General features: G+C 30.7%; 1 protein-coding gene across 2 annotated transcripts; it reads left to right on the top strand.

Moving 5' to 3' along the window:
• Positions 1 to 8,687: 8,687 nt before the first annotated feature.
• LOC106459921 (cytoplasmic protein NCK1-like) lies at positions 8,688 to 15,252 on the top strand. Of its 2 annotated transcripts, none has more exons than XM_013919588.2 (3): positions 8,688 to 8,767; positions 10,391 to 11,463; positions 14,289 to 15,252. In XM_013919588.2, exons 1-3 carry the CDS (start codon positions 8,749 to 8,751, stop codon positions 14,487 to 14,489), a joined length of 1,293 nt encoding a protein of 430 aa, XP_013775042.1. In that variant the 5' UTR covers positions 8,688 to 8,748; the 3' UTR covers positions 14,490 to 15,252. The 2 variants fall into 2 exon arrangements, with proteins under 2 accessions (XP_013775042.1, XP_022242204.1); XM_022386496.1 differs by having other exon boundaries at positions 8,741 to 8,776.
• The last annotated feature ends 592 nt before the right edge of the window (positions 15,253 to 15,844 follow it).

Here is a 15,844-nt window from a genome sequence, read left to right as displayed (position 1 = left end):
GAAAGGGCGCGCATGTTTGGTGTGACGGGGATTCAAACCCGCGACCCTCAGCTTGCGAGTCGAGCGCCCTAACCACCTGGCCATGCCGGGCCTAGCTAAAGTAAGATAAGTATTTGCATTTGATATCTACATGTTCCGTTACATTGCATAAAAGGAATTATTTGCACTTTTCAAATAAAGTACCCTTAAGTTTTGTGTTATTATTAATCAACCCGAATTGGTAGGATAATGTACTAGCAGCACTTTCCTTACTGATAGTTTTCTGTATTTTATATATTCTGCTGTGCTGCTGATCTTTAGTACACTGTGTATTACGTTTAGGAAAGTTACGTTTTCTATTCTTTCACATCAGAACACTGCAGTTTGAATAACTACACAAACTATGTTAAGACACAGTTAAGCAGGATTAAAAGATACTTAAGGATTATTTCAAATGTGAACAAATAGTAACTTGGCTTAAATACATAAGTAAGCAAAAGCAACTTGGAAAATATTTAATTAAAAATAACCGCTAAAACGTTTAACTCGAACAAAATCACGATCTTCAAAGCATTGTTAAAAATATGAATAATATTAAATATAATTTATTCACTTTAATTTCTGTAGTTATCTGGATATTTAAATTACATTGCAGAGGGATAACAAACATGAATTAAAATTATAACAAAACAACTTCTTGCTAAAACAATAGGAACAGAAACCACATGTCAACAGGCAATGCAACATCCTTGATAGTTTAAGCATGCTAAGCGCCATCTGTTGATCTAATTTTTAGAACTTGATTCTGTTGATTTAATACAACTTTTTAAAAATCAAAACAATAGTATAAATTTATAAGGAGCGTGCGCAGGAATAATATTTTGAGTTGGCCATATTATATTAGTTGTTTGGGATTTTGCCTCCCAAAGAATGTTAAAAATGTATGTTTAAAATGATGCAATCGGCTATGGCTTAAATTGATTCAGTTGTATTGGTATATTTGAAAGGTGATTGATTGTTTGTTCTGTTTTAAAAAATATTATAATTTCAAGCAACATTATCAGAAAACTATGCATTGAACGAGCATGTCTACTAAAAAATAATTATTTGTGAAAATATCAATAAACATTTTATTAATCATGAAGACAAATTTGATATTACACAAACTGATTCATAGAACAAGGGGTTGACGACTTCCTAGTACAGAAATTCGTTGGCGAGTTTAAAAAATTGGTTTCAATGTGAATATTATGGAGCCAACTCATACAATAGATTGTATCTTTGGAGCACTTTACAACATTTCGTAACTACCATAATAATGTAATAATCCGCAGATCTTCATTCTTCTCTTACCTCCAGTGGCACAGCGGTATGTCTGCGAACTTATAACCCTAAAAATCGGGTTTCGATACCCGTTGTTGACAGAGCACAGAGCCCATTGTGTTGCTTTGTCCTTACTTATATACATATATCATTTTGTATTACGACGAATATAGTCACCAGAAGTAATAAAAACAAAAATTATGCATTACCAGTGAGCGTACGCCTTACCTACATATATACATATAATGCAGTGTAATATGATATTCAAAACTGTTTGACAGTAGAAACAATATTTCTTGAAAACATAGGGAGCCCAATAAATATTAGTGTGTGTTTTTTTGCGAAAATTTAAATGGCTTACATAGAATATTATCTAAAAAAAAACTTGTTTCTAAGAAAGTGTTTCATTATTCTTAGACAGTAAAAGAAACCTTTAATGAAGCAATATAATATGTCAAATACATATTTTTATAAGTATTCCGAATCTTTTTTCTCTTTTTCTTATTTAATTGTATATATATATATATGTGTGAAAGATTGTTTGTTTGTTTGGAATTAAGCACAAAGCTACACAATGGGCTATCTGTGCTCTGCCCATCACGGGTATTGAAACCCGGTTTCTAGCGTTGTAAGTCCGCAGACATACCGCTATGCAACTGGGGGGGGCATATGAAAGCTTAAGAATGTACTTTTTTTTTAAATCACTAATCAATACAAAAATATATAAAACGTTATAAGTATAACAATGAAAAAATCTATAAAACGTTATAAGTATAACAATGAAAAAATCTATAAAACGTTATAAGTATAACAATGAAAAAATCTATAAAACGTTACAAGTATAACAATGAAAATAATCTATAAAACGTTATAAGTATAACAATGAAAATTATGGCTTTAAAACGTTATAAGCATAACAATGAAAAAAATCTATAAAACGTTATAAGTATAACAATGAAAAAAATCTATAAAACGTTATAAGTATAACAATGAAAAATTATGGCTTCGAATTTTATCGTATCAGATTCAATGCCTTAAAACTTTTGTTAGTATAAAACTGTAACTACTGGCTTGACATGAAAATCGTTACTCCCAGCATTCCAGAAATTTCATGCTTAGATAAATCTAGCTCATTTTGTAAGTGGGATACTTTAAACTAAATGAAATATATTTCATTTTGTATGCATTTAAATTTGTTTTATACATATATTTAATATTTGGTTGGAAATATATACTATTAGCCATTAGTTTAATTCATATGAAAAACGAAGAATTGTGGTACTTGGGCTAGACATTTTACCATTCTGTAAATTATATATACGAAATTTTTATTACTTTGCTCCTTTTTTACATCTCTGGTTTTATTTTAGAAATTAATTATAGCTAACTGGCAACCATTACCTTAAAACTTACACATCTCACTACTCATAGCCAACCTAGGCTGTCTCTGTTAACTACAGTGACTAGTGTTATATTGTGCAACATAGCTTTCAGTAACTAGTACAGATCAGTCAATCATGATTATATTTTTCATTTCATGTGAATTTCAACTCCACCCACGCTTGTAATACTTCAATCGAATAGTGGGATTGACCGTTACATTATAATGCCTACATAAATAATAATAATAATAATAAAAACAAATGACATATTGAACACAAACAAACAAAAAAGAAATGTGTGAATATAATAATCGCTCCCCCTCCCCCCGATTGTTAAACATTAAGACTGGGGGTTTATAACATTAAAAAACGTGTTTCGTTCGATACTCGCGATGGGCACAGCTGTACCCATCGCGAGTAAAATATCCCATTATGTAATTCTATGTAAAAAAAAACAAAACGAATATAATAACCATCTTTATTTACGAAAATATACTGATGACGATTACCTTTCAACACTAACCTCAACTACATAAATAAAGTATATATAAATGCATTCTCTATTTTATAGACTTTATCTTGCAATCAAATTTTACGATCGAGAAGATTTGTTTGTTTGTTTATTTTGAATTTCGCGCAAAACTACACGAGCGCTATCTGCGCTAGTCGTCCATAATTTAGCAGTGTAAGACTAGAGGGAAGGCAGCTAGTCATCATCACCCACCGCCAACTCTTGGGCTACTCTTTTTACCTACGAATAGTGTGATTGACCGTCACATTATAACGCCCCACGACTGAAAGGACGAGCACGTTTGGTGTGACGGGAATTCGAACCCGCGACCTGCAGATTGCGAGTCGAGCGCCCTAAACACCTGGCCATGCCGGGCCTAATCGAGAAGATAAAGGTGCCAACAAGACAATAACAATAACGCATTTTTTTTTAACTTTCAAAACTTGAAAATACAGAGTTAGATTAACTCCAAAAACAAAATGTTGGTCCTTAAAGTCATCCGATGTTATTGATATTACGAACATTTATTATTTGATCTTCTGAATTAAAATTATTTCTATTGCAAACTCAAATCTTCAGATTTGACTTATTTTCAGTTCATATTTTATTCATAATTTTATTTATAATGTAAATATTGCTCTATATTTCTAATAGTTAAGGATTTAGACTTACTTATGATTCTTACTAGCGTTGGCTTTAAGTCTAAGACAGTGAAATAATGGGAGTGTTAAACTGTTAGAAAAATACATTATTAACTTAGAAAAAGATAGAAAAAAACCAGAGATAATCATGGTTCAAACTATGTTAGTTAGAGAACAACAGTATAAATCTTTTCTATGAAATAAATTAAAAATATAATATTCAGTTGAAAATTGTTGTGCACTGGTTGCTAATCTACAGGTCAGTGAAAACATGTCAGATAAAAAAGAGAACTGGTAAATAAATATTAGTTAAATTGCAATATTTCTGCATAAGCGGAGAAACAAGGGCAGGGATTAAGGCTTCAGCCCCTCCACTTGATCTACGACTGGTAGAAGTAGGTTATAATAGCGAAATATTGAGCCAGTAAAGATTCATTGTGGAAACATGTGTCGTTATTTTACTTACATTAATAAAAAGAAAAGGTGAGTCTTTCTTAAATTGATATAAAATAAAGAAAATGAGATGAAGCAAAAATATTAATATAGTCGAATGTGAAATATATTATAAGTTTTGTATTAATGATACCATAATACAAAAGTAATCCGAGTGAAATAAAAAATTCGAAAACTAATTAAAGTTTCAATTTGATAAGAATTGGGAACACCAATAATATGACAAACAGCATGATAAAACCTGTTCTAGCTATCATGCTTAACCTCAAATTAACTTTCTGCAAAATAAAAAATGCTTTTTAGCAATCTATTGCACAAAGGCATTTATAAAGTTCTTAAAATAAACGTGAACAGCGTTCTTTCATCATCACTTTTACAAAATGCCTCATATTTCTTTACTTTTATATATATTTTTAAATCACCAATGTTCTCAAATCCTTCTATCCTGAGGTCTAATAGAAATCTATTTTGGAGTCATTTTTTCGACTTGGTAATTTCTTCTACTTTAAAGGCCAAAGATCGAAGCATTTACCCTGCCAAGATATCAGTTTTTGACTAAATAACATTTCAACGTCAGAATTCATGAACATAACTGGAAAAATACCTGATCCCTGTGCTTTTGCAAAGCTAAAACAAAAACTATCTTTTCCCTAACGACAATTTCAAAATTCTGACATCTGGCCATTCCGATATGGAACTACTGACTCAGGAAATTATTTATATTAAAAAAGAACCCCTTTCAGCTAGATAGCACAATAACATAATTTCAACTAAATCTCCGTTAAATATCTTCTAAATAAATAGAACAGATCGATCCTTAACAAGAAGCAAAATAAACAAGTTAAAATAGTTCCAGACGTAAAATCTACAAAAGGTACAATTCTGGAGGAGAATAACTATAGTTATAGCTCGGAAAAAGACGTTGGGAATATTCGGTATTTCCAGGTATCCATTCAATCTCATGTGAAAACTAGTTTACTAGTAACAGTAAACCATTTAGCAAATCAAATCGATTCCATTTCTACGTCCACTGTTGGACGCTAGTCTTGAGAATGGTAGTTACCCCTTATCAACAGTTGATAATAAACCTATATTATTCAATTATATAGTCACCCATCCTCCATCCATTTTACTCTAAAGATGATCCATTATATGTGTGTTGGCATGCATCACCCAGAGTTGGCAGGCTTGATTACCATGATTTTTATATGGCAACTGGAAACTGTTCAACAGTGTACATGGGCTATTTTGTTTTAGGATTGTTGTTTGTTTATTCGTTGTTAAACACAAAGCTACACAATGGGCTATCTGTGATGTACTCACCACGAGTATCGAAACCGGTTTTTAGCAGCGTGAGTCCTCAGACTTACCGATGAGCTATTGAGGACGAAAAGTGGGATAAAATACACCCTGAAATATGATACATTTCCACTTTTTTTTTTATAGAATTTTGGCTTTGACTTTAAAGATACAAGTACTTAATCAGTTAAATGAATCAATTATTACCTTCCACAAAGTAGGGTATGCAGTTGACATCTAATGAGGTCATTAGGGATTTAATAACAAAAGAAAGAAGGAAGGAGAACATTATTTAACATCGTCATTTATACAGTTTTTACTTTCTTAACGGGTAGCCTCAGCTAGTATTAATACAATTGCAAGACAGATATGTTGGAATTATATATACAATAAAGGAGATTAGTCTTTCCAAGCATAAGTGTCTTGAATATTAAGTTATAGATGTTAAAACATATTACATACCTATTAGCGTTATTGTAGGAATATTACTTTTTGATACATCAACTATACTCATACTATTTTACCTTTATGCTGATGATGGAATATATTCATTCCGAAATATCAAACTGAACAGAAACATGCTAAGCATTTAGCATTAATAATTAATGTCATACTATTAATGTTTCCTCTTCTTACGAACTTAAAAGTTTTATGATATTTTATAGTTTTTCTTGTTTTACCTGCCATTAAGTGAATATTAGTAAGATGAATTGATTAGTGGACGCTGTGCTCATAGAATTGATTGGAAGAACCCTGGCTCGAGAAATATTGTGTAAATCTTCATCAAAAGAGATTAAGGTTTTTATAAGTGTATCAAAATATCACCTTTACCAAGAGTTTATAAAGCAGTAGCTTATTATGAAACCAACATTACTGCTATAATTATATATAACTGGTTATAACAGTTAAGTTCTATTTTATTTTATGTTTCAGCTAAATCACTTTGTATAACAACAAGTAAGCATGTTCTAGTTTTATTTTTCTTGCTTTGAAAGTCTCTATTAGAATTCATTCCCAAATCCAAAATATTTCAAACACCGTTTATCGTCCCCCGATGGGACAGCGGTAAGTTTATGGACTTCCAACGCTAATAGCAAAAGCGTCCAAGATTTTACTCTAAAACCAACAAATCAAACAAACACTGTGTATCGGTAATAATAAATAGATCTTTAAACAGTTCATTAATGATTTAAGTAAGCCCCATATCTTCAAATTTCTGAGTTATCGCACAATCAGTAACATTCCAACACCTGTCCCTGAAAATTATAAATTGGTTTTGATATAAACACCAAAAAGTAAATATATATATATATTGTAGAGACGGCTGATATGGGTATGATTATGACCTATGTTGTTACTTGTTTCTGTTTTTAATACCCATACTAGCGATCTTTGCTATATATTAGGTTATTTAATATTGTCTATTTGTCTTATAACTTAGAAAAGCAAAAGCCACATTTTTAATAATATGTAAACTTGGTTTTAAGTTTTAAGCTCCCAGACTTACTGCTGAGTCGCCAGGAGGGTGGGTGGTGGGTGTGGGAGTAATGTTGGAATAACCTGAAGTTTTAAACTACTTATAATAGACAAGTGAGAAATTTCTAATTGACTCTTACCAAAGCTCTTTAATGCTAAAATTTAGTTTGTAGAATTTGCAACTTTAATATTATAAAATACAGTTACATACTCTGTTTTTTGTTATGGTTCTCTAAAGAAAATTTCTCTAACTAGAATACTCATCAAATAACAAATTATCTAATCCGTCTGATAAAAGCAAAGAGAATGCAAGTATCTTCTTGACAGGATATTATTTATTAATAATACGAGTATCTGACGAATAAATCATTAAAACATTTAACACTATTCTTATGCCAAAACTCATAAACGTTATAATGTACTCCAGTTTTATTAATCTGTAGGAGCGAGGGAACATTTATTAATGCATATTGAAATTCGCACAATGATATACTCCATTAAAGATGTTTACATTGTAATTTTGTTTTACGTGATGAAAACCTTGCAAAAAAATTACAGGGATTTTGTTAGCTTTTATTTTATTTTACTCCTTATTTTCCAAGTGCGAAATAAGCACAAATGTTGATCAAATTATTTTCTTGTTTGAATAATTTAATTAGTAAACATAAATTCAACTAATAAAATGATGTCAAAAAAGATTATTTTGGTTTTAATTTCAATGTCGTTTGGATGAAGACAGAAAAATTCAACGTACGAATATAACAGTGTAATGAAGAATAGCAATATACAAAATTAAGTAAATTGTATGTTCGTTGCAGAGCACCAAACTGCACAATGGGCTGTTTGTGCTGTATCCATCTCCGAAACGAACCCCGAACTTTAGCGTTATAAGCTCCTTAACTTTCTACTGAGTCACCTTCCGATGGTAAAAAATTAAGTCAAAAAAGAATTTGATTTGTTTGTTGTTAAGTGGAAAGCTACACAATGGGCTATTTGTGTTCTGCCCACAGATATAGATATCCGAATTTTAGCATCGTAAGCCTGCAGACTTGCAGCTGAGCTACTGGTGAAGGAGATAAAAATAATATTGTAATCATGATAATATGTGAAAATATACAACTTATAAGATAAATGTATTATTATCCTTGGGCAGCATATGTTTGGTTATAGAAAACGTATTGCTTCTTCCGTTTTCTGTGAATGTGCAAAAAAAAAAAAAGTGAAATGACTCATAATATTTGCTTTGATGCCAAAAATTTTTTTATTATATCACAGGATGATTAAAACTCACAAAATTACAATAATTTAAATAAAGGTAATTCTATAAGAAAATTGTTTTGATACTTGGAATAAAATATTAATTGTACTTCTTTTTTAGGTTTAAGCTATACTCAAAAGATATAAACCTAATTTTATTAAAATTGTTGAAAAGTACTGAAGCTCCTTAGACTGTTATTATTATTATTTTTAAATTTTCGGCAACTGTGAAGTGTCACCCCGTAACGAACTCGGTTCTCGTTCATAACGTTGTCTTACGATATGTGAAAGAAACGAGTAATTGTTAAATCATGTAGGCTTAATTCTAGGGTATAACATTTTTATTATTTAACTTTTAAGTGAAAGAAAATATATTTTGTCATATACTATATCGTAGGCATTACCAAACAAATATTTATTCCAAATAATGTCAAATCCAAAATTAGGTAAGGAAGGTAAATGAAAAGTTATTGTGTTCCATTGTTAAACTCATAAAAAGTTAAATTTAAAACTAAAATTAAAAAGTAAAAGTGATAATGTTTTTCAAATTAATAAAAGTCAGACTTTCAAAATGAAAATTAAGCTCAACGTGTTAAATTTCGTTATTGTGATTCATATTACTCATTGTAACAATGGTACTGTTACCATATACATTTTGAGCATAGTTATCACTATGCTACAGCCTACATACTGTTTTAAGCCTAACTTTTTATTTAAGTGAATTAACAGTGATAGACCTAGTACTCAGTAGTAGAACTGGTTTGTGCTTACTACAGAGTGAGTCACTGATTTTCACTCGCAAAACATTTAATAATGAACAATGGTGTCATAAAGTTAACACTATCTACAGATATTTCATATTATTTGTATGATTTAGAGCTAGATTGTTTTATTGATGGGAAATACTATAACTTATAAGACTAAGAGATTCTAATTTGCTGCTCTTAGCTAATGTAAAAACATAAAATTGTAATAACATTGTTACCAGAAGCACAGTACGTGTAGTATTAAGTGGCTAATAATACACATAAAAAAAAAGATAGAGTATAATTTTTATTGTTAGTATTATAGCCTTGGTCTTTTTGTTGGTGAATTTACAGAAATGTTATTTAACAATTAGACTGAAACTGAAAGGTCTTGCAAATTACATCTGATAGGCTAACAAATTATCTGAAATATACCATTTCACAGTTTTTATTGACTTGGCGAGAATGAGCAGGCACATTTCTCCTGTACTGTAGTAATTGTAGTAGAGAATGCAAGTTGTTTAACATTTTATCTGTTTAGCAAGGAATGGTGAAATGAGTATCAAAAGCATTATTTTTTCTTGTTGCCTTTCATAGGTATTGGAGAATGATGTAAGCTTTTTATGGGGATTTTAAGTGTTTTGGTGAGATTTTTTTCTTTGCAACCATCTAATCTTTCTTGGTATATTAAGAATGGAACATGTATTAGTCAGTTTTGCTTGAGGCATTCATGTCTTGAGCAGAAATGTTTTGGAACTGATTTAATATTTTGATGTCTTTCACATTCAAGTTGTGTTTCATAGGAATTAACAGTTGGATGCTGAATTGGCAAAACTGAGGCACTGCACAAAGTAATTATTGTTACTACTGACTGATGCAGTCATGTATTTAAGCTAGCTTTTTTCTGGTGTATTAATACATACTTGTAGATGTAGTTATGTATGCAGTTTTCTCAAATATTGTTTTATAAAACTTTTAATAAATGTAATTTATATATGTTTATGCCTTTTTCAGTGTGAATATAGACATGGATTTGTAGGTATATATGCATATGTTTATAACTATGAAAAACTCGTCTGATTTTTTTGCATTGTAAATCGATTTGAAGAAGGCAATAAAGAAGAAAATAGTTTCAAGCCACAAAAATACAGTACCCAAAGATGATATGCTATGAAAAATACTTGGCATAATTTGTTGTTAGGCATGTTTGTTTTGCAGGTTTCATGCAAGGATACAGTAAATATGTTTGGTAGTATCTGATTAATGTAGTAACAAAATCATATGTACATTTTCTGTATTAATCCAATTGTCTTATACTTCAAGGAAAGGCCACTGAAGAAGTGTATGTCATTGCTAAGTATGATTACGCTGCTCAAGGTAGCCAAGAGCTGGATATAAGGAAAGGTGAGCGTCTGCTTCTTTTGGATGACAGTAAGCATTGGTGGAAAGTTTGTAATTCCAAAAATCAGTTTGGTTTTGTCCCTTCCAATTATGTGAAAAGAGAAAAACCTTCCATATTTGACAGCATTCGAAAGAAAGTTCGAAGAAGAAGCGAGTCAAAAGCCTCTCCGACGGGGTCTCCAGTTGCTATCACTGACTTAAATGCTAGTTCTGTTCATGATCTTCCATCCAGGACTAAAGTCACTACACATATAACAGCAGTAGCTAAATATAATTACACTGCCCAACAATCAGATGAAATCTGTTTGGTGAAGGGAGCTCGTATTTTGGTTCTTGAAAAGTCTAGCGATGGATGGTGGAAAGGAGAATTTAATGGGGCCATTGGATGGTTTCCTTCCAATTATGTATTTCAAGAAATTAATGGCCAAAATGGTGTTAACAACTGTCCTCCAGTTCAGTTAGGAAATGGTGCCAATCTGTTAAAACAAGGTGAGTGTCTAGACATTGTGACAGCTCTTTTTGCATACACTGCCCAAAATAAGGAAGAACTTTCCTTTCAGAAAGATGAGAATCTTGAAGTTATTGAAAAACCTGTCAATGATCCCGGCTGGTGGAAAGTTCGTAATCAGAATGGTGAGATTGGACTGGTGCCTAAAACCTATGTTGAAGTAATTTTGCCACCTCCAGTTGAGGATGGAACATTGGACTCTATAGGTTCTTCTTCATCTGCGGGATGGATGTGTGGAGCCATGGAAGGTGCTTCTACAGATGTTAGTCAGTTACAGACAGAGATGATGAATATGGGTGTAATGTCCTGTGAAGCCTCACCCATGGTGCAAGCCAAAAATCGAGGGCCATTGCCACCTCCAGTAATGCGACAAGACCTTCTTGGTAGACCTTGGTACTTTGGTGGCATCTCCAGGAGCCAGTGTGACCAGATGCTCAATAATACTGCACAAGATGGAGACTTTCTCATTCGTGACAGTGAGACAAATGTTAGTAACATAAAAGCTTTTTATTTTGTTTGTATATGAAAAAGTAAAAGTTGAGTATTATGATCTTACTTTTAAATGTCTTAACTTTGTAGTATCTTAAAACCAGTTAAAGTATGAGTGGAAGCATCACTGCAAGACTTCTTTGTGAAGTGACACTGAATTATAATTTATAAAGCATTAAAGATAATCCAAATGAAATATTCCAAAAATAGATTATTACATTGGCTTCTAAACAATGCAACATTTAAATAACTTATAATTCTAGTTAAAAAGGAGATGGAATCCAAACTTGGCTACTCTTGCACCATTTTGCTTTGACTGATTTTTAGAAGACACTGTATTACCCACATAATTTTACTTACTTTTTACTCTATTTTTCCAGCATCTATTGATTTAACCTGTTGTTACTCTGTACTTGACTTGTCCTGTCAAATTCACAACTGGTGGTGTATAGTTAAGGCTTTGGTGCAAAGCTAGAGTATATATTTATATATAGCCCTTCCCTCACTGTAATATTTTGCATATTATGTCAACCTTTTGGTCCTAAGTTTGACTTGTGGTGTTCATGTTTGTCCACTGTGTCCTTTATCTCTTTTTCTGATTCTTAATTGAAGTCTCATGGGCTCCCAGGAAAAGGACATTTGATTGGTTAGAATGATTGAAGTAAATTGCTGTTAAGAAAATGTCAATTTCTTCTTCCTCTTTGGATTTTATATGTTTTAGAGTGTTCTTACATTCTGTAATACTAAGGCATGTGCAAATGTTCTTCAGGAAAATATGGACTGATGTGAAAATTCACTAACTTTATGTCCAGCAAAGCTGACTGATTAGCTTGGTTAACCAATATAATTGGTTAGTTGTCAGTTAAAATAAGTATACTGTGGATAACTAATAAAAAAACCTTAAGGTTATTCAGGACAAAGTAAATATAGTATTTTTCAAAAATGTCTGTAGGATTGGGGTGATCTATTATAGTACTTTTATCGTTAACCTTAAAAATATTTTAATTTTGATGTTAATTTAAAAACTTTTTAATTAGGTGTTGATTTGAAATGTTAGTAATAAAATTTTGTGACTTGAGGTTTTCAAAAAAATCTTAAAAATTTGAAAAGTATAAAATTATAAGAATTTAACTGAAAAATAAAATTTGTATAATTCATATTAATTTTCTGGTTTTATAGTCATTATATTGGAGAGTAGCCAGTGTTGCTACAAAACTGGTTAAATGAAGAACAGTTTGTTGACTGAATTTATTGTAAATTGTTGTTCTTATGATAGTTGCATATGTTTAAAACAAATAATAGACATATTATCAGGATATTAGCCAAAATTTAAATCTGCCTGTCCAAATTATTCAAAGAAATAATGTCCCAAGGCATGAACCTGGTAGGAAGGTCTGGGGGGATGTACTCCTTACAAATTTTGAAATTTAGATGCTCTGATATTCATTTCAAATAAGGAAGTAATGAAAATTCAACAACTTTTGCAATAATGTTTTCTTAACTTTTTCCATGTTTTAAACCAAGTGAAATCACAAAATCAAGAATTTGTATTTATAGACCTTTATTTCACAAGCACATGATTATATCCCTCTAGTTCAAGAAAAAAAAAATGAAGTACATCATCTAAACCTTGAAAATTTTGAATGTTGACATGCCCGTACTGTTGCTTAATCTAACCAACTGTAAATATTTATTATTTATTATATTTAAACAACATGCATAAATAAATTAGCATATAATATATTTGAAATAAGCTATATTCATTAAATATAAATTATCTCAATGAAGAGTATTATTAGCAAAATATTGTTACTCAGCTTGACAAAGGTAAAGGTGACACCATTTTGAATGGTGTGGTCCAAAATCATTGATAAATCTTTGTTATTTGTTGCCATGTTTTTATGATTTATAGTTTTGTAGTTGAAAGTAAGTGAACTGTTGTAATTGGCAAAATAAAGATAGTAATAGCTCTGGATATATAACATGAAACTTTCTGATCAACAGTGCAAAAAGTTAAAATTTTAAGATTTGAAGAATTATACTTAATGTTTTCCCAGAACATAAAAAATCATAGAAATTCTGAATAAAATTGTATGTATTGTTTTAAGCTAAAACTAGAACCAACTGTATATCCAAGTGGTTAGAGTCCCGTATTTGGGATCACAGGTTCAGTGGTTCGAACCCTGGTAATTCCACAAAAAGCTTTTCTGGTTGTGACACATACAAAATATCTGATATAACACCTGACGACAGCTGGAGAAATCACTGGTCGAAATGTTGTGAAAATAATAATAATAATAATACACATAATAAAGACAAGAATAATATTCCAAATAATTATACCATTAGTAATACCAACACCTCATCTCAATCATTCTGCAAACCACATATGATCTCAGCTAACCTTCCTAGTACACTTACTTATCTGTGTATGTCTGTTAGATTGTTTGAGGTAAGAAGATTGAGCCCATATACTGTACATCCAAGGACGTTTTCCTATCTGTTGTGGGTATGCATTAATCTGTCTAGAACAGTTTTCCAAAGTTTTGGGAAGGCCCCTCAATTTACTAAGTTTCTTAAGGTTTTCCATTCATTATTTAACTTATTAATTATTGTTATGTTTATGAAAATATATTTGTTTATAACTTTGTATTTTTTTGGGGTGGATTTCCACTAAGTAAAACTTTATGAGAGAAAAAAAAGGAGTGACAAATAGATGTAAGATGTAGATTTTTTTCATGTTGTTTTATGTTAACTGATTTTAATTGTAAAAAATGTAATTGCTTCTATTTATACATGTTTCTCTATTTTCTTCTTTATTAGGTGGGAGATTTTTCTGTGTCACTTAAGGCTCCTATAAGAAATAAGCACTTTCGAGTCCATGTAGAAAATGGGATCTACTGCATTGGTCAGCGTAGGTTTAATGATCTAGATGAGCTTGTTGAACACTACAAACGAGTGCCAATTTACACCAGTCCAGAGGGTGAAAAATTATTCTTAGTTAAGCCATTTCCCAAGTTGTAGCTTATGATAAACCATACTTCGAAACTTACTTTGTCAGAGAAAGTTGTTTTTAAAACTACAGCGTGTATGCTCATTGATACCTTGAAAAATTGTTTGGTCATATATACTCATGTGGAAACCTAGCCAAAGTTCACTTGTTTTTTTTAAATATACTTTCATTGAATTAACTTTGTAGCAGTTGAATTTATGTCCACATTTTTTCTGGCTAGTAAAATGAGCAACAAAATAGCTAGAAATACATTATATTACACAAGGTTCTCACAGGTTTAAAAACTGGTTCCTATTTACAATAGTCCAGACTTTTTATGATAAACAATACCTACATTTACAAAAAGGTATTTTAACAAATGACAGGTTATATAAGGTTAAAAACTATAATTCTTCATGTCTTAGTAATGAAGTATATTTAAATTATTCTTAGTACTTAATTTGTTGAGAACATTTTATGATATTCCTGTATTAGTGTGTGGTTTATATTTCGTGTGTTTATAATGTAAATGAGCACTTGGTATGGTAGAGACCCAGTTATTACTTGAAGTGTTCTCATACAAGACAAATATTCAATATGTTTCAGTGTTTCTAAACTTGAGTCAAATATGCTCTTGAAATTTTCTTATATATCAACATACATAAATAAATAAAAGGTCTGGTCTACATGTGTGATTATGTGAATTTAGACATATATTGTTTGATTTTATATTAAAAAAGAAATGGGAAAAATAAAAAGGACTAATAATAGCAGCATAAGTTATTAAAAGCAATTTTTGGGTTATCTTAAATCATATATTAAATGATAAGAATAATAACTTAACTGAATTAGATTTTAGTTACATTTTGAACACCAAAAACGTTTTCAGAAATAGATGTTAGTATTATTTCTTTTGAAGTAATTTTTATCTATTTTTATTTTAAATCAGTCTGTAAATACTATTGTGATGTTAGTAATTTCGTGTTTCTAAAAAATAATTTGGACTACAACTTCATTTTTTGGAAATAAAAGCCTGTTAGAAAAAGGGTATAAAATGATCATGGGTCTATGAGACATACCTTGAATCAACAGGATTATATCATGGTTGAACTTGTATGTTTTATTCTACAAAAACTGACTTCAGTATCATTGCTTATTCTTTTTGAATGCATACATTATAGCTGAGTGATTAATGGAATTTGCTAATCAGTTGTCAGGCTCAACCAATTACATTCAAGTAATCTGTTATTCTAATATGAGATTAATCTTTCTATTTTTAGCTCATTTTGTGTGTTTTTAAAGAAACGTTTTAACTACCCTTCATTTAATCTCGCAGAAATCATAAGGTACAACAATAAAGGATTAAGGTACTTTTTTTTCATCCTAA

The sequence above is a fragment of the Limulus polyphemus genome, unplaced genomic scaffold, assembly GCF_000517525.1.
Source record: "Limulus polyphemus unplaced genomic scaffold, Limulus_polyphemus-2.1.2 Scaffold682, whole genome shotgun sequence".
NCBI classification, from domain to species: Eukaryota; Metazoa; Arthropoda; class Merostomata; order Xiphosura; family Limulidae; genus Limulus; species Limulus polyphemus.
Note: the sequence above shows the minus strand (reverse complement) of the source record. Positions and strands in the feature narration are given on the sequence as shown.